At 39.6% G+C, this 20,104-nt stretch overlaps 1 protein-coding gene across 3 annotated transcripts in view; it reads left to right on the top strand.

The window, feature by feature from the left end:
- The window catches only part of Best2 (bestrophin 2), a 131,829-nt gene that overhangs the window by 6,263 nt on the left and 105,462 nt on the right, over window positions 1-20,104 (top strand). The window contains exon 1 of one of the 3 annotated variants that reach the window (XM_019055136.2): window positions 17,146-17,597. The exons of 1 other annotated variant lie outside the window; for it this stretch is intronic. In XM_019055136.2, the coding sequence (XP_018910681.1) occupies window positions 17,527-17,597 (71 nt within the window). In that variant the 5' untranslated portion in view covers window positions 17,146-17,526. Of the gene's footprint in view, window positions 1-17,145; window positions 17,598-20,104 lie in introns of those variants that run through there. One more of the 3 variants, XM_019055135.2, reaches the window with a different exon arrangement.

The raw sequence follows: 20,104 nt of genomic DNA, 5'->3' as shown, positions 1-20,104 counted from the left end.
GTAAAGGTACTGATTTTTGAGCAGCCTGTTTTAGTAAACACCCTGCCCACAATTTTTCAGAAAATAACGGAAAACCCCGAAAGAATTATTTATAATGAAAAATGATTATAATCCTTTCTTTTGAGTGAAAGGAGTGAACGGCTCCATATAACCGGAGACAATAAAAAAATAATGTAGTAAAAATCGGCTCGTGAAAATCGGAGGTAAAGAAGAAGAAGGAGCAGCAGGAAGACCCTTTACTTTTACAAGAAAAATTATCGTCACCAAAAACTTCAACAAAAACCGCTTGCATTACTGGCAATATATGTAATTTTTCCTCTATTTACTAGTTAGTGATGTTAAAATCACTCAATCATATTTTACTTTTCTCAACAAAAAATGGAAATAAAACATATCCCTTGGAGCGCACGCTTCACTGCGATGGACATCGCGGCAGGCGCCTCGATGCAACTATTCGTCCTTGATAGTTGTTTGTATTGCATATGCAAGATAGTGAAGGCGCGAAGATGTTTCTTGATCAATAAACACGTTTTTGCCGAGCTTCGCACCGATGTGATGCGATGCGATGGAAGACTGACTTTCAGAACGTAATTTTTTTTCCTGAAATTCTGTCACACGTTTTACATTTGGGATTCAATGGAGTGACATCATGATACGCCGCGATGAAAGAGAGTAGACTTGAATGAACGCAGTACTGATGTGGAGTATTTCGCAATATATCGATTGATCTGTCATTTAAACATATGGAAAAAGATCGATAGACAGCGTGTTCGAACACCTTAATAATCGATTCGTTACCACAGCTTCAAATGTTGAGATTTCAATGATTCACGCCTCGCCACTAAATGAAGGAACATCCTCATCGCAATGTAGACACGATTTCACAAAGAACATTCGAGGCTCAGTTCGTGATCACGGTCGACGTTCAAGATTTAAAATTGAGTCTCGATTGTTAAAGTTAAAAGTGCGCACACCTCGGATCACGGCTTTACAAATTTAGGCTCGTGTTTTAACTTTTACCTTTTTTGAAAGAAAACTAACCCGTAGTTTTTCTAGGAACGGTTCATAAAATTTCTTTGATCACTCAAAAATTAGCACAGAAAGTTTCAGGGCGATATCTAGGTTGATTTCCATTTTAAAATATCAAAAAGCGGTCGGATATTTTTCATGAAAGTTGCGATACACTTGATAAAAAGGCTCTCGGATCCTAAATTCAGACTTATAAAAAATTAAACAAGAAAAACTACTCTTGATTCAATCGGAGTTTTGTTTGGACCAAAAGGAAATGCGATTGAATTAAGAGGCTTGGCTCTCGATTCAAGCAAAAATACCGTCTTGAATTAAGAGTATTTTTTCTTGTCAAATTTTTTAAGAGTCCAGAATCTGGATCCAAGAAACTTTTTTTTTCCAGTGCAGTTACGCATTTTTCGACTTCAACTATCGAGATGATCAAATGGACGTATTTCTATCAAACGGAACTATGTGCTTAAGACATGAACCCTGATACCCATAAGAATATATGCATTACGGGGCTCACGTCACAATGCACATAGTTCCGTTTGATAGAAATACGTCCAAATGACTCTTTATAGAAGTGATAAATGAAACGCAGCCCAAAGGATCGTTCAAAAAAAAAAAAAAAAAAAAAAAAAAAATGACTTGAGTCATAAATAAAACAGTTATCAGATAAAAACTCAATATTCTTATACAAACACTGTTAATTTATTGTTTTTTGTTTTAAGTTGGGATATCTCATATTGGATTGATGAAGCCGAAAGTTTCATGAAGTAATCAGCCTCTAGAAGGTACGAACTAAATATAAAATCACAAGACGAAGGAGGCCCACAACCAAAAAATAGTCGGTGTTGCTGACAGAACCTTCCGCTCACAGGGCTCATGCACTTTCCTCGTACTTACAGAACTTTTCTGTCGTGAAAACAGACTCGGTCGTGAGCACAGAGTACTCTGTCCTCATGATGGAAGCTTCTGAAGCTGTAACAATGAAAGTGCAGGAGCTCCTTGAACAGAACTATTTTTGGTCAGTGCAAGTGGTCCCTTCGGCTCTTGTTATTGATGATAATGACATTTTAAGCTCCTGGTTGTGAAAGCTCCTATTCTGACATTCATCCAACATTCTCTAGGTATAAAAGCTATCGTGGTATGCCAATAATATAGACACACAAAGCAACAATTGTCTATATAGAATAAAATCGTGTCCCTGCGGGTCATTTTACTGTTATGATGACCCGACTAACGAGTTGGTCGAACTAACTTCCTGTTTTGAGGTCCATGAGCATCAAATATTCAAATCCCTCGACGCAACAAAGCGTGAGCTTTCAATTTAATCTCCCGCGTTCGCCGAATTGAGACAAGCGACGCAGGATCAGGATCTAAGGAAGAAAGCCCTCGATCTAGCCAGTTTGAATCCCTTATCAACAATCAACGTTGCCAAATTGAGAGGTTTTTTTCTGTCCATGCACCATCCAAAACTGAGAAATTCCGATCAAATTGTGCAATCCGGGGGGAAAATTCTACTTATTTTTTTATTTAAATAACGTCATTTTTGCATAATTTTTACTGTTGAGTACAATTTTCCAACGCGATGTTCAGTATCATTTGATTTAGCTTAGGTAAAACTGATTTTTTATGTTTCAAAATAATAATGTGTGGGGTATAGTGAAATGTAATGTCTCCAATACAGTTAGCTTTAAAGCGTGAATGCATCTTTTAGACCTGCCGAACAAATGAAAAAAAAATACGTTCATTAAATGTTTATACAATTTCATTTTTTCCCCTATACTTTACGGTTTCTCTCTTAGTATTATATGACTTTCTTTTATCAAACTGAGGAAAAATGACACATCAAACAATTGTAAATATCATTTGATCTCGAATTTGCACATGTTAGGTAAAATTATTAATCCGCCCCAAAGTATGTCAAGTCTTTTTTGTCCTCTCTCAAAAAAATCCTTTTTCGATACATGGGAGGGTATTTTTGCGGGTCTTCCAGCTCTCTATGTTCTCCTATCACTAAATTATAATTTGCGAGACTGCGTAAAGAAAAACGTCGCAGGAAGAATTTCATTAATGAGCGACGGAAAATATGTGAGTCTAGAAAAAATGAGTGAATGAGAATGTGTATGAGTGTATCAAAAATGTGTCTAGAATCTTTTGATTTTACAGATATTTGGCAGCTGGTAAAGGAGGCTACTGCCCAAATACTTTGATGGTGGCACTATACTCTGGCCTTAAATTAAGTGGTTGACTGACCAAGGAAGCTGCTAATACACCATTCCTTCTCCCCAATCTCCGCACCTCAAATAATTCTATCAATTGGACGCATTTATGCTGAAAGGAACTAAGGTGCACGCCAGGGTCGGACTGGCTCGCATCTGAGGGGAGGGCGTAGACCCTTGGCTGGTTAAAGAGGCGTAATGTAATATTTTCTGGTTGGGCATTCCCTACGTGGAGAGGGGTTCAGAAAATTTTGGCAAATCAGCACAAGTTTACGCTATTTTTTCAAAGTTTATTGATCGCACGGAGTAAAAATTGCAAAATTTAACGTAAAGCACGGCATTGAGAGCTCACGATTCGCGTCATCGCGCCTTCAATTTTTCAGATGCAGCTTGGACGTCCATCAAGTACGAATAGTTGTATCTCTGCGCCGTCGTAAACACGCATCCTTTCCTTCCCTCTTTTTCCATATTGTGTTTGTTTCCGTTTGTCTTATTCGTAATGGTGCTTTAAGCACTACGTGAGTAATACAGCCGAAGGTAGGAGAGATGTCTTCAGGCCTTTTTTTAACTTTTCTCCCGAATCAGAGCGACGCTTCTATGACAGCATAAAGCATAGAGCATTGAGAGCTCACGGTTCGCGTCATCGCGCCTTCAATTTTTCAGATGCAGCACGGACGTCCATCAAGTACGAATAGTTGTATCTCTGCGCCGTCGTTAACGCGCATCCTTTCCCTCGCTTTATTTCCATATTGTGTTTGTTTGCGTTTGTCTTCTTACAATGTTGCTTCAAACTAGAGCAGAGCATTGCGAGTTCACGACTCACGGCATCGCGTCTTACATTTTTCATATGCAATGTGGACATCCATCTTGCGCGAATAGTTGTATCGCTTTTACATTTTAGATGTCTCTTATTTTTGAATTTCGAGATAAATTAAGGTTAAGTTTGCCCGAGCTATGCTATGGTATGTCCAAATCAATAGTCATTTGAAAAGGAGGAAATATGTTTAAAGGTCTCTTAAGAGGTCTATATAGGATGCGTATGTCTAAAAATCGAACCGACCATCGCTTCTAAGGGAGTTACACATAGCGAATGAAGGAGGGGGATGATAGAGCGCCTGTATGTCAAGAAGAAGGTGAAAATTTCACAGTAAATTGTTTACGCTCCAGAAAGTAGTTTTTCGACCTCTGTTCACTACTATCATGCGTTAAAGTACCTTTCTTTACTCCTATCTAACTCTCTTTTCTTTCGTTCATTTAAGAAATTTTTCTCACATAATCTCGATCGTAATTTTTTTTCTTCTTATTATTTTGCTATCTGCAAGAGGGGCTCGTTTTCGGCGCGCAAAGGGGGCGTATCTGCCAATGGCAGATTGGCCTTATGGCCAGTCCGAGCCTGGTGCACGCAAACCCTGCGCTTATATGTATAGTTCTTTTTAGCCTAAATTCGTCCAATTGAATTGCTCAAACTCAGATTATAGTAACAGACCTTTTTCCAGTGTTGCAGAATTACGGAGAGTTTGCTTAACTTTCCAATGGAGACCACCGTGACTTCTCTTTTTTGGTGCATATTACCCCTTCCCCCACCAGTTTCCTTTTTTTCATGCTTTTATTGAATTTGGGCGTAATTGTAAAACAAAAACAAAAATGAAAAAAATTGAAACAATAATAATCGTTATTATATTTGGATTTCTTTTTTTGTGATAAAGGAATAATCAAAATTCTCAGTGAAGTTCTCGTACTAGAACTATTCGACCCCCTTGAAACGAAAGAGCATACGATATCTTTTTAGCATTCTTATTGCCACTTCACAGTTATAGCGTGTGCTCTTGTTTGGTCTTGCGGTCACCATAATTATACAAATTCTAGAAGAAACGATGAGGAAAGGATCATAGAATTGAAAAAAGGGATATTTAATGATAATGTGGAAGCTACAAGGAGATCGAAAACATAACGCCCTGTCAGAGGGAAAATTTTGTTGTGTTTAATTGATCGATCCCTCCCTATTCTTTAAAGTTATCATTTCCGATGTTAAGAAAGAAAGGTAGCTGTCTCTAAAGTATCATATAGAGTAAAGGCAAGGTCCACCAAATTATTACAATAAATTAAAATAAGCGAATCGTGGTATGGTCGCTCCGGAGGCCGGCAATGTTATGGCGTTTCAGAATTATAAATATAGCACGATTAGATGCTTACCTCAAAGAATTATTGCCTTTGGGTTTCCCGCACGAAAAATCCAACACTTGCTCGTTGCGTAGAGCTAATATTGACCAAGCGAACAACTCGCCAAAGATTAAACGAAACAATTAAACAATTAGAAACTACGCGAGGGTGATAGAGGAGACAGTCCTGTAGAGTTATCAAGAACCGATGGGGGCACTGCGGGCAGCTTGATGTAGAAAAACTACGGGGTGAACGACCCGGAAACAGATAAACTAAACCCGGAAATGGATATTGAAAAGCCCAGTTTTGGAGAGTGGCCGAAAGGGATCGACGAATACGGAGGGACAAAATCCCGCTGCGCGCGGCGAACCTTCACCTTGTGCAGGGATTCCGGCATTGCTCTGGCGCGGCGCGAAAATACCGGATCGGACTGGTAATAATCATTGATTCCAGATTGTGCAAAAAATTATCAATTTTATTTTAGGTATAGTTTCTGAGTTTACTTTATCTAACTTTAATAGAGGAAACGATTATACCTATTATTTTAATTAATAGTTAATTTAATTTTTAGTTAAGAAACTCATACTACAAATAATTTATTTACTTTTGAATATATTTCTATCAGCCATTATTTTAATACTGTTTTTTACTAAAATGATAAATTTAGGAAACCATTAATTTTTTTAATTTAAAATGTAAGTTACATTAATTAATAAAACAATTCTTGATTGGATCAATTTATTTAATAAGTAGGTATTTTAAACATGATTTTATTTGAAATCTAAAAGTTTATTTATTTTAACTTTTAAAGGTAATTATTTTAACATTTTTATCTATTAATACATTTCGAGATGGATTTAAAGATAAGTGCAGAGGAATTCCTCCAGGTGTCGGGACAAATAGAGAATTTCTATGTAGGTACTTCGGTGCTCAATTCTTATGCACCATTCTGCGCTCAGAATGTTTTCATATTATTTTCACGTTTTAAAGATTATGGAACCTGTTGGAGCCCCAGACAAGTTACAAACTAAAATCCATGTCTAATCTTCAAATATTAAAGTAAAATATACGACTCACAGAATCGGAAGATGACAATTTACTTCTTGGGAAGTTATACAAGTTTTTATACTTAATTATTATTTGCTAAATGTCAAAAAATGTAAAAGGCGCACCTAATTTGCATAATTTATACATAATTAAGAATTCGAACGGACCGCTAGACAAGGCGCGAATGCAAGCATTCTGATACATGCGCCCTAATCGAAATTTTACGTGGAACACAACTTCCCTGACGAAAATTATTGAACGTAATTCTTTAGTAAGATATTGTATGTACTTCGATGCTTTAATTTATTAAACTCCCGCTTCTGTAAAAACAAAAGTATAATGTGAATAAGTCACGTATTGATGGCCAAAATGCAAAACAACGTATCACGCTCGCGATATTTCAAAGTTTCTGCTCCCATTTTATTCTTTTAAGTTAAACAAGTCTTTTAAGCTAGGAATCTAAACGTAATATTTTGTCGATAGAAACGAAAATCGAGGAAATTTTCACGAAAATACTCTGACTGGTTTTACAAAGAAAAAATAAAGTACAACAGGAAGTCTGCAATGTCGAAAACTGAGATAGAAGGTTTCGCACCTCGGTCATCAATTCGGTGATTCTTCAAAGAGTGGAAATGTCGCCGATGAATTTTCAGGGCTTCTTGGCAACCGGGATATACGCCGAGAGTCATTCATATCTCCCGTGATTCCCCCCCTCCCGCCGATTCCTTGTCTTCGCTGAAAACCGCCCCTTGACGTCAGCGGAACCCCCTTCCCCTCGCACGCAGCCCCCCATGACCTTGCCCGAAAACCCCTTTTCCCTTTTTCGGAAAGTTCAAAGTCAAGCTTCAAAATCTCCACAATGGAGATGTTGCATGTGTGAGGAATTTGCGATTTGATTGTTGATTCTTATGTAAAAGTTCGCGAGAAACATGATGGTGCCACTGGTTTTCTCTGAAATCAACTCCCAAGCTCAAAAAAAGCTCTCAAGTTGAGGCCAAAGTGGAGAGGATATCCCACGCTATTCTGAGAGTTCACCTCTACATCAAAACGAACTCTCCATGCAAAAATAGGGAGCAAATACATTAGCAGTGATGCCGTGTTTTCAGTTTTAGAGTCCCCAAATGAAGTGGCAGCCCTGTCAATGTATACGAGGTCTGTTAGATTAGAAACCGGATTTTGGTCATAACTAGCCCACAATGCGTCCGAATTACGTTTTCTTGAGCTTTTCTGATAGCTGAAAATGTATTTAAGAACGCTACGTTCACAAATTTGAAAAATCCTAATTAACTTTGTTGGTGGATGGCTTGAAGTAAGGCAACCTCAAGGGTGTTTTGCGATTTTTATGTTTGACCGAACTTGTCTCTCTTTTTTCGGTCTTGCACTACATTTTTCAACCCACAAGGACGATTGGAGTTTCGTCTCCATATCGTAGCCGTACACTAAAGTATTGTCACCGAAAATTATCCTATCCAAAAATGTAGGATCATTGTTAGAACGTTCAAGCAGCTAAAGGGAAATAGACATTTGGTTGGATTTTCGTTCAACGGACAACAATTAAGGGGCTAGTGTACCTGAAACTCGATGCGTGTCTACATATTCTATCAAAATTGTATGTACAGAGCCTTCAGAAATATTACTCTGTACAACAAGCTCGAAACGACCATTTTCGAGCACTTTCGCCCGCACTTCTTCCACGTGACAAATGTCAGTTGCCGTTGAGGGTCGATTCCCATGCTCCTCATCTTTGACGAACTCCTGACCAGTTTTGAATCGTTTAACCCATTCAAAACAGTGGGAAAATCTCATACAATGATCATGGTAAACTTTACTTAGCATATACCAAAAGTATCGGTACAAGGTATACCGAGTTTAAAACAATATTTAATGTTGAATCTTTGCTCGCTATCAGTGATCGCATGATGAAAATCGCAAAACGCACCTGACTTACTCGTATTCAAGATGACTCAGGATAAACAGTGATCAAAATAAACAAAATCTGTGAACGTAGCGTTCTTAAGTATATTTCCAGCTATCAGGAAAGCTCAAGAAAACCTAATTCGGACGCATTGTGGGCTAGTTATGACCAAAATCCGGTTTCTAATCTAACAGACCTCGTATGCTCCCTATCTTTGCATTAAGAGTTTGTCTTGATGCAGAGGTGGACTCTCAGGATAGCGTGGGATATCCCCTCCATTTTGGTCTCAACTTGAGAGCTTTTTTTGAGCTTGGGAGTTGATTTCAGAGAAAACCAGTGGCACCATCGTGTTCCTCGCGAACTTTTACACAGGAATCAACAGTCAAATCGCAAATTCCTCACACATGCAACATCTCCATTTAACCTACGTTTAATCGGAAATCTAAAGCTGTACGCCGCGCCGTCGTATTTTAGGCACAGCGTCGAAAAATCCCGGGAAGATAATAAAGAATCACGGGGAGCAACATGTGGGTTGAGGTCAATTCTGCCGTGCTAAGGAAGAACGCCGTATGAGCCATCAGACAATGCCAAGTTGCCTTCGATAAAATACGAATTTATTGGAAAAGTTATGAATATTCTTATTCCAACTTTTCGGACAATATTGTTCGCAGTTTAATCTACAATATCCAAAAATTTCAAGGAAATTCGTACATAACTTCCTTTCGAAATACATATTTCATCGGAGGAAATTTGGCAACTCTCGAATGTTCATTGTCATGTTTTTCCTTAGCACGGCAGAATTGCGGTCTAACTTCGAACATCAGCGTTCTCCACGAGGTTCTCTAAATTTTTTAATTTTTTTTTATTTTTATTTTTTAAATTTGTCTTTTTTGCTACTGCTACTTCAAATACCACACGAGTGGTAACTCGTCGCTTTCAGCTAGAGCCCCATCCCCCTTAGGCCTATTACACAACCAGGTCGAGGCAACCGTTGCAAGTACTATGCGCTGTAAAAAATTCTTGCATGCTACTGATGTAAGGTCAAACAGTCTGAATCTGGGGGAGGGGGAAGTGATTGATTACATTTCAAAGCAGCTGACCTAGCTACCTCAATGCCAAAAATCAGTAAGTTTTTGCCTTTTTTTTAGTATTTTTTGTGAATAAAAACAGGGACTAACTCCTCTAGCACAATATAAGTTTTGTAATAGTCAAAAATCTACCACTCTCTCCATCAGACAGGCGCAGCTGTGACCTTCATCCGAAAGCATTTATGAGATTGGGAGTTGATTTTGGGCATCTTGTGGTGAAACGCCATTTGTGTTCCTCACAAAATTTTGTTCAGGGAAGGATAATCAATCCAAAATCCCGAGACTCTATTCCATGGCTCGATTTGAGGCTTGATTCCCTGACCTTCGCAAGACGACGTAAACACTGCCGTGCTAAGGAAAAACGCCGTATGAACCTTCAGACGTTGCCAAATTTCCTTCGAAAAATCACTAATTTTCGGGAAAATTCGTAAGGATTTTTCCTCCGATTTTTCCGATAATTTTGTTCTCAATTTCACCTAGGTATAGTTCCTGAAAATTTCAAGGAGAAATATTAATATCTTTCTTCAAAAATGACTTTTTTCCGAGAAGAAATTTGGCAACTCTCTGTGAAGTGCTAAACGCTTTTATGGGGCTATTTCACTTCGCATTCATTCCACTCGGGGTTTTGGAGCGCTAAATAAACTCCGGCACCAAATTTCTTTCCTCACTTCTTAACAGTGTTATTCGGTGTAACTTCCTCGTGTTTATAAATAAAATAATAATTTTCCAAGAGCATCGCTACGGTATTTTCTAGGTGGATAATCCGATCTTGAGGTAAAAATAACCTAATTTATACGAAAGTTAGTCCGAACTTCGAAGTGTATTTTTGCAAAGTCAAGGGTTCTCTCGTTATTATTCTTGGCTCTAGCGGTCTCTCCATTCTGAGAGCGTGCTGAGCTTCTGTCGGTGAATGAAGGAATTAAAGCTTTCAGGAGAAGGGGTTGCGCTTTTCTTGACTACAGTAGTGGCCGACTCACTCCCCTTTCCGTGCCACCCCCGTCCCTCCGCCTTTGCACCACCCTTCGCTGCTCTACTCTCACCGTTTTCCGTATAGTCAAACGGGGATGGGGTTGTAACCTATGCCAAGTTCTTAACGTGCCGGACTAACGCCATGACTCCTTCCATCTAGTTCGCACCGTTCCACCAAAAAAGAGGGGTTTTGGGAATTCGAAAGTATTTTTCAGCCCTAATATTTTACGTGGCGAAAATTCTTTAAAAATTATTTAAACGGGTTGATTATAATTCATCAAAAACCGCAGAACACAAAATGAAAATTGTCTTTTTTCACTTTGGATTGAGTGATAACACAGACTAAGTCTCAAGATTTTTCCGTGATAATATGTAAAGTATGTAGCAAATATCATCCCTACCAGAAAAACGGGGCTGGTTATTCATTTGAACTCATTGAACAGCTCAGTTTTTAATGATCATAATGACACTACAAAATTATGAGACGTCACTGCGCCAAAAATTCGCTCTTTCTTTCCTTTTTTCATTATTATCTATAGTTTATAGTGCATCGCTCACGAAACTTTACTGATCCATATGAGCTTTTAACTTCCTTGTTGCGAAACACCGCAAACAAATGAGTAGGTATGTTGCATAATTTTACATTAGATATTCATTTTTTTGTGGTCGTATGTAGAATTTTCAAAACAAAACAAAAGACTTTTTTCCCGAGTGTTAATCCACTAATGAGGAAAGGGATTTGCGAAATAGCTCAGAAGGAAGTACAGTATAGACGTAATACTCCAACTGAGCATTCTTATTTTTCCAAAATGTTCTCATGCATTTCGAATACCTTAGATGTATTTTGTAAAAAAAACCTATCAAAGATTAGCTTGCACTGGATTGAATTTTTAAAACTTGTACATTTCAGTTGAATAACCATCTCCATTACCAGATCACCGCGCACGGTTCTTTATATCTATTCTTGTAGGAAGTCCAAATTGTATCTCGAATGATTCCAAAAAATAATCTTAAACGCCAAAATTCCTAATTAAAACAGTTTTAAGCAAAATTAAAATGGGTCTCTAGACACGTTTTGAGCTAGAATACAACGTCTCAAAAATTTCTCTTCAAAATCCCACGAATTTGAAAATATTCTTAAAATGGGTATTTTGAACATAGATTAAACCAAAGTTAGACTATACAAATGACGACATGAGTATTTTTGCCATTCAACCGATGTTAGTTTTAAACTCTCATAGCTTGCGTGAAAGTTAATTTTCAAAAGTCTTGTAGTGTCATTTGTTTTGTTTATTTTTTTATTTTTTCATTTTTTAAGTCCCACCTTATCGGGTGGCCCGTTCCGTTAAAGAATCAACCAGCATCTCAAATTTCAATTCGATCTCAACCCTAGATAACCTCCCAATGCACACAATCCCATCAACGTTATGAACAACATGTTAGCCCAACCACTTAACCTTGCATTCGGTTATCTCAAGAACTTAACCCCACTCGAACTTGAGACAACTTGAGCACCCCCATTGAACTGGATCCAAAAATTAAACAGAAGTTGAGATTGCACGCACCTGAAACGAAGAAGGGTTAATCCAAAATTTGCGTCGGGAAGGTGTAGGCGGACTGAACCGGAGGCTGAAGAACTCGGAGCGCACGGAGTATTGACGAAATGAAGGCAGGGGAGAGACCTTCGCTGAAGCTCGCGTGTAACGCAGTGCAAGTACGCACTAGCTCGCCTGTGCGCATGCTTGCGCGCACGGTTTCACGGGGGCCGCTGCTGTGGGGTGGGTAACAAGTGGCACCCCCTCCCTCCCATACGAGGCACAGCGGATCGAGTCAATGAGAGAGGTCGGTCATGAAATTATTGACTATAACTGAGAATTTTGATGTTTAATTCGTCACATTTTAAACTTTAAGGGGGTGCTTCCAGAAGAAAAGTTTACGAGAAGATTCATGAAACCACTTTTACAACTTCAGAATTTTTTATAAACGGAGTTAAGTATGAGCTCTTGAAGTCTAAATTCTGTCCGACCTCTCCTATTGACTTGATCCACTGAGCGATGTGGCCGGGTTCCAACCGTCCATTTAAAATTCTAATCTACAATGCCCAGGACACGAATTTTCTGAATTATAGTGTCATTTTATGCTCTCATTTGCACAAAAATGAATGGCCGTTCCCAAATTATACAAAGCCATCATATGGTGTTTTCGGTCGAGATCCTAAAATCTTATTTTTCGACGCAACTCAACGAAAATAGCTGAATCGAAAATGTTTCCACCGTGGAGTGGGGTCCCTTTTTCTACGTTCAATCGTGTTGCTATTATCTTTCAACTACAATGTTACCATTGTAGACGCTTCTTGCGAGTGAAGATTATATAATGCTGCCGATTTTACAGAATCCACGACCTTGAAGATTTGTAACACTGTAGTTTGCAACACCGCACCGCGCCAAGACCGGTATTTTAATCAAGATGCTTTTTTTTTCAGGACACTTGTCCTTTCATCATGTTCCAATTTTAGCAAAATGTCAATGGGTTTTCCTGATAACAAAACAAAAACTTGATTTATTCCCCAAATGCGGCAAATAAATGACCACATATCGTCATTTTTCGGTCAAAGTATCACAATCGCCTTGCAACGTTCAAAAATTTCCGCCGCCATTTTATTTTATTTTATTTTATTTATTTTTCAGAGAAAGTGTTCAACGAAGCTGTCCGAAAATTTCACCGAATTTTCTTTGTTCTGCCGATAAAATTCAGTGACATTTTCAAACAGATTCAGCCAACAATTTCTCTGTAAGAAAATAAAATGTCGGCGGAAATTATTAAACGTTACATGGCGCTTGTGATGCTTTGGCCAGAAGGTGACGATATATCATTACGGTGTTGGGACCCTCATTTTCCCTCTCTTAAAGTTTGAGCTTCGTCTCGTTTAAAAAAGTAAGTATTACAAGGGGTGGGGGTGGGGGTTAAGTAATAATACTTGAAGATCGCAAGTAGGTTTATCCCGTTGGCTTTTGGTTCCGATACAAATACTGTCACAGAATTGTTTGGCAAATACACAGAAATTAATTTTTATTTAATTTTATTAATTTTATTAAATTTTTATTAAATTAATTTCACAGAAAGAAATTAAATAATTAAAAATTATTAGCACTTTCTGCGAATATTCAAGCAACATTGGTACATCAACTTTTCTATTTTGAAACGTATGAAAAAAAAAAAAAAAAAACTTACGTATTAATTATCAGATACGACTTGAATGATGAAAATTGTTTAACTTCATGAAGATTGAATAGTTGTATAAAAAGTGTTTTTAATTTCGTCCCGTCCGTAAACTTTTTCTCTTAAAAATGCTAGATAGGTACGGTTTTCAGACTAACACTCACGATTAATTTTCAATTTTGGATGAATACTTCTCAAACAAACATTATTGAGCCAATGTTGCAGACGTATTTGTATTAATCGGGTTCTACAAAGCTTTGCATAAAATGTATCAACTCTTTCCGGAAACATTGAATGATTCATAATCGATAGAGATCACTAAAAATTACTTGAAAAATTTTTGGCTCAGAGAAGTATAAATTAGGTTTTGGCAAGCTTCGACAAATACCTTTTTTTTTCTTCTATTAAAAGTTCTGCCATGATAGTGGAGAGAGCCGTAGCTTACGGCTCTCTACGGTCCGTAAATGCAAAAATGAAGTTTTGGAAAAATGGGCTCAATAGCGTTTGAGCAGAAAATTTTATTGAAAGAAGCCTCTAGTCTTTGTCACATTGCCACCAATCATCCGAAAGACTCTCCGTTTGGACGATTAAAAATTGACGAATTATTTCAGTTGTACAATGAGGATATTTTTTCATTTTCATGTTAGGTTAGTGTTATAGCCAAAACAGCTGTAAGTGCTATCTTCTGCATGCTTTTGTGATTGCGCTTTGGACTTATAACAAACAAATTTTCAGGTCAGAAATGGCTCAATTTAACTTTACAAGTATACCGCTCTGATTGGCTCTCTGGCATATTTATGCTTCTTACGACTGTTGAGTCCAAACATAATCAATTTTAGCGAACTTACGGCTTTCTTGTATCTCGATTTTCATACAAATCAGACCAAACGGCTCTCTTCGCTATGACGGCAGAACGAACCTCAATGCGAAACTCACGGCGAACCTCCTCGAACTCCTTCAATACAGTGGGTAGGTAATTTTCAAAGCGTCAACGTTGTGGTGGTATCATTCAGTTTTGAAGGCGTTTTACGTGTGTGTCGCGTACTCGGAGCAGTCGGAGCCATTACTGTCCTCTTCAACTGACTGTTGCTGATAGAGCCATCATACAAATGGACGTATTTCTGCCAAACGGAACTATGTGCACTATGACGTGAGCCCTGTTACGCTTGTATCCTTATGGGTCTCAGAGCTCATGTCTTAATGCACATAGTTCCGTTTGGCAGAAATGCGTCCAAATGTATTACCGTCCGCGTATTGGATGTTCATTACACTAGGGGGTAATAGACCTAGACCCCTGACTGCTTCGCGGCCCTTTCATCGGAGGATTGTCTCATCGTAAGGTTTTACTTGAAACAGATTGAAAAGAAATCCCCACGTCTCCAAAGAAGAGACCCCTTTTTGACAGTATCTTTATTGGAACAAGCTGTGAGAAATTTCAAGTAAGCGCCTTTATGACGCGATACAATACTCTCATCTCCGAACGTAATTTAGTCGCCAAGTCAAACAAGACCTAACTGAAGACCAACAGAAGTTCATCTTTGACCCATATCCTTAAAATTTAGAGATTCAATAAGTTCCAGAATAGCGACCGATTCTTTTGCGTTGCGTCCGAAACCACACGTTTCACTTTTGCTGAATCGTGAAGGTTTTGATATCGCACTTTCCTCTTCCGTGCGGCTCCAGAAGCAAACACGTAATTTGCTCCACGCCAAAAATCCGAATTTATGGGAAAATCTGCAATTTTCTCCTATTTTCTTCTTCCATACATGCATACGTGTGTATACATACATGCATTATATATACATCCATAAAAACCGCTTTCATAGCGCTTCTTGCAAGGTCCTCCCACAGCCGCATCAACTACAGGGTCTATCGTCGATTGCCTTTAGTTTGTCTATTACCTACCTCATATTCAGGGTCGGACTGGTTCCCATATGAGGGCGTAGACCCTTGGCTGGTTAAAGGGGCGTAATGTGGTATTTCCTGGTAGGGCATCCCCTACGTGGAGAGGGGTTCAGAAGATTTCGGCAAAGCAGCACAAGTTCACACTATTTTCAGGTTCTAAGTTTATTAATCACACAGAGTAAAAATTTCAAAATTGAACTATTTAAGTAACCGACTGATTTCTGAAATTAAACAAAACATACAAAATTAAAGACACTAGACGCATCCAAGCACCATTATTTCCAAAAAAAACCGAGCCAATGCTGCGGTTTACACCACGAGCTTAAGCTTAAGACGTGGGTCTGCAAATCCATCCTAAAAAAGAATCAGACAAGAACCTGAAGACAGAAGAAAGAATGAGTATCAACACAGCCGAAGACAGGAATGACGTATTCGGGCCTCTTTTTTAACTTTCCTCCCGAAACTGAGCGACACCTCATTGACAGCACATAGCAGAGCATTGAGAGGTCACGCTTCGCGTCATCGCGCCTTCAATTTTTCAGATGCAGCACAGACGTCCATCAAGTACGAATAGTTGTATCTCTGCGCCGTCGTTAACGCGCATCCTTTCCCTCGCTTTATTTTCATTGTGTTGTATCGCACACCCCATCTTTCCCACCTACACGTAGTTCTGTTTGATAGAAATACGTCCATATGTCCATTGCAACCACCCGACTCCACCAATAGGATTCCTTCGTATCCTTTTTGTATTCTTGGTCTTAAGTTTTGTCTACCAATTTCATCAATCAGGCCGCAGGGGATAAACGTCAGAGGTTGGTAACAATCCCTTCTCCCATCTACACGGAGAAAAAAACTTCGTGCGTGGGACCCGAAGTTTAGGTCATATTGATCTCTGAAGTTTTCGGATCGAGCATTCGAACACTTAAGGTCCAGCTGCTGAGGTGTGGATCACACATCTGAAACTTCAGTTCTTACGTATGAAGTACTTCGGTTTTCACATCCGAAGAACTTCAGTTCTCACATCCGAAAAACTTCGGTTCTCACATCTGAAGTACTTCAGATGTAAGAACTGATGTTTCAGATGTGTGATCCGAACCTCGACAGCTAGACCTTAAGTGTTCAGATGCTCAATCTGAAAACTTCATAGATCCATATGACCTAAACTTCGGGTCCTGCGCACGAGGTTTTTTTCTCCGTGTAGAGTCGCCGCTATTTTTTGGATCCTAAGAGCTTCACGTAACCCAGTGTCCATATTCTCCAAGGCACCCTACCTCTCCCATCTCCCTGGTTCCGTCTGCGGAGGGTTTGTCGGGAGTCCGCGGATATTCGGACCGGGTTTCGATAGGCGATGTGGCAGGTAGGCATCTGGAGCAACAATGAAGCGGAGGCACCATTGGATCGGATCGGATCCTCGGCTCGTTCCCGGCAGCCGCGGCCGCGTCCACCGCACCGGCACCGCCTCGCGCCGCGCCGCTCCCAGCCGCGTCCCCGTCCGCGAATATCAGTACACCTAACGAGATTAGCCGAGATGAATATTCACGCTCACACGCGGGACCGGCGCGGGCGCGGGCCTAGCCGAGCGAGAGTCGCGACTTGGCATTCCGCTTGGCCGCGCCACGATCAACCCCCCTCCGCCCCTCCCGCAGAGGTGTCGAACCTCGAACCGGTTGCGCTCGCTACCAGCAGCCACAACCTGACAATGCTCACATTCCTCCCGACCAGTACCAGTGTACGAAACGTGTTACGTGGTCCGTCAACGATGCTCCTCCTCGGCTCGTAGTTTTCGCCCCCCGAAACCACCCCTCGCCCCCCGACCACCCCTTCGCCGCGCGGGCGGCCACCCCCATCCGCGCCCGGCTCCGGTAGTGCAGTGCGGGTCACCGCCTTTGGTTCCTCTCTTTCGTGTGTGTGCCGATCGCCGGAAAATTTAGTCAATGGTGAAATTCAAAGTGCTGTGCTGTAGTTTGTGGTGCTTCTGCTTTAAAGGATGACAGTCTCATACTCCCGCCTGGTTGCGAATGGGAGTAGCTTCGGATGTTTTCGTAATATAATATTAAAGTGAGTCGATCCTGCTTCAACCCTTTTTATTGCATGAAAGCAACAAATGGTTTTGGGTTTTAGTCCTTTGTGGCACTAAGTTGCGTCCAAGCAACAAATGGGGGTTCTAGGTGGGAGGTGGGTGGGGGAGTTCAATGTCAATATTAACAAAATTAACAGAATTTGAGACTCCACTTTTTTGCCGAAATCCTACATGCGGTACAACTTTCCCACCAAAATCGGTGATTAGTACGTGCTATAAAGGATGAAAGACCCCTTTCACTCCTCGCCCTACTCGCACTCGCACTCTTAAAGGGGCAAAATACAAAAAAAAAATGAAACGACCAATAATGATCGTATACTATTTGATTGGTTACTTGAATTGTTCAGCAATTTCACTACCCCTTAATGGCTCACATGTAAGGGTCTAACGGATTTCAGAAACAGAGGGGGCGATTGCCTCTTCTTCTAGTGGAAAAGTGAGTGTGGGTGGAGGGCAGAGAGGTGGCGGAGGGCAGAGGTGGGCGGAGAGTCTATCCTGTTTGATCACAAAGGTAGAATTTTCTCGCCGTGCAGAAGGTGGACCTGCATATGGAAGAGAACATGTGATGTTTGAAAAGGGACTTTTCTCGAAATTTTGAGGTTAAAGAGTGGCTTTACTCCTCAAGGAAAAACGTATGTTTTTTTTCGAAAATGTCACCGAACTCACACTGTTTTAAAGATTGTAACCAAAGGTTACATTTTTTCGATTTTTCGAAAATTACGGCTAGAGAAATGTTTATGCAGCGGATTATAGAACATCGCAATGTCAATTTCTTTACTTTCAAAACCAAATTCTTTAAAATGTTAAAATCTCTGACCCACGCATGAGGTGACAACGATGAGAGGCGGTTTTGGGGCTAGTTGAAATCGTGGTAAAACGTGAATTGAATTGGAAAATCTTAACCACATTCAAGGGTGTTTCTAATTCCACCTCTTGTAAAATTTCCATCCATTTCCATCCTTTTCGTAAAAGACGGTCATTTTAAGACGTCTTTCTGAATGGTTAAAAACTACTTTTGAGTTGGGCGTATCTTGAATCATTTCGCAAATTTCTTCAGCGATATTTCATCCAAATACAGCGAAATTTTCGGAAGTTTTATAATTCGCTACATATGTGGTTTACAAGAGTGGGGCTCGAGACATCAAAATACATTTTTTGGAAAATGGGCGTTACCTATATTTTCTCAAAAACAAGCGATCTCTTCATTCCCACCCTATAATATTTGGAGAGCTTGTGAGAAAACGCCCCGGGATGAGGGCTCTTTCGTCGAGACAGCGATGTACATGGTCAAGGGAAAAAAAGGAGAAAAAAAGAAAGCATCTACAATTTGAGACACCGCAATTTCTCATGTGAAGCTAGGTTTTTATCAGCAACCACTGGCATAGAGGTGAATCTATCTTCAGCTGGAGTCAAATTAAAAATACAATTTTTATTCATGTCGTTTTATTGTGGCGCGAGATGTGCAGGAATTTTCCAAATCACGCAAGGATTTTCTTCCCAAGCTCATTGTTTTAGTCATTTTTAGCAAAACTTGCCAAATTCAGACGGAAAAATTAAATTGGGGAAAACAAATCAAGACGTAGAACAAGCAAGTCGTGATTTAAATATTCTAAGTACCCAATCTTCTCTGTTTTTCTTTTCGAAAGAGCACCCTTGATTTTTTTTTTTTTTTTTTTTTTTACAAGGCCACCTCTGATTTTCCACTAATCGTCTTCCTCGGTAGAAGCTAATTCCAAGCATGTATATGTAATTTATAGGTATATGAAAGATGTGCATCATAAAAGACATGTCCGCGTGCATAGCTTCAGAAGATTCCATCGACAAACTCAGACGGATAGTTCTAGGTGGAGTTGAGTGGATTACTTCGATCCGAATGTTGTCGTTTCCTAATTTGTCTTTGTTTTCGGGCTCACTGATTGGAATGCGATCAGCTGTTCAGCTGGGGCCCGTGCGTCGAAGCTTGCTTGTTACCTACGCCGCACAGTGGATCGAGTCAATCAGAGAGGTCGGACATTAAATTTTAAACTCGAAGTGCAAATTTTGATGTTTAATTAGTCACAACTTAAAATTTAAGGGATTAGAAGAAAATTTCACGAGAAAACCATCGGAAACACTTTTAAAACCTCAAAGTTTTGTATGGACGAAGTTATGAGCTTTTTAAGTTTCCAAATTTTGTCCGACCTTCCCCATTGACTCGATCCACTGTGCGCCGGCCGCACAGTGAAAAATTCAATTATTGAAGAGATCGGACATGATGCGGATACTTTGAAGTTCGTATCGTTACCTTCCAGTGAAAGTATCACAAGTATGATGTTTGTGCTAGGGCACTGTGTCACCAAACTTCTCAAATTGATGCAATTTTTATGGAAAAATCAACGAATAGAACCAATTTTTTTCAAGGTTAATCCCTAAATTCTCTTGGAAGTATATGCAAAAGGTCAGAGAAAAATTGCAACCGTATTGATGGTCAGCAACATAGCGTCCA

The sequence above is a fragment of the Bemisia tabaci genome, chromosome 2, assembly GCF_918797505.1.
Source record: "Bemisia tabaci chromosome 2, PGI_BMITA_v3".
NCBI lineage: Eukaryota > Metazoa > Arthropoda > Insecta > Hemiptera > Aleyrodidae > Bemisia > Bemisia tabaci.
Note: the sequence above shows the minus strand (reverse complement) of the source record. Positions and strands in the feature narration are given on the sequence as shown.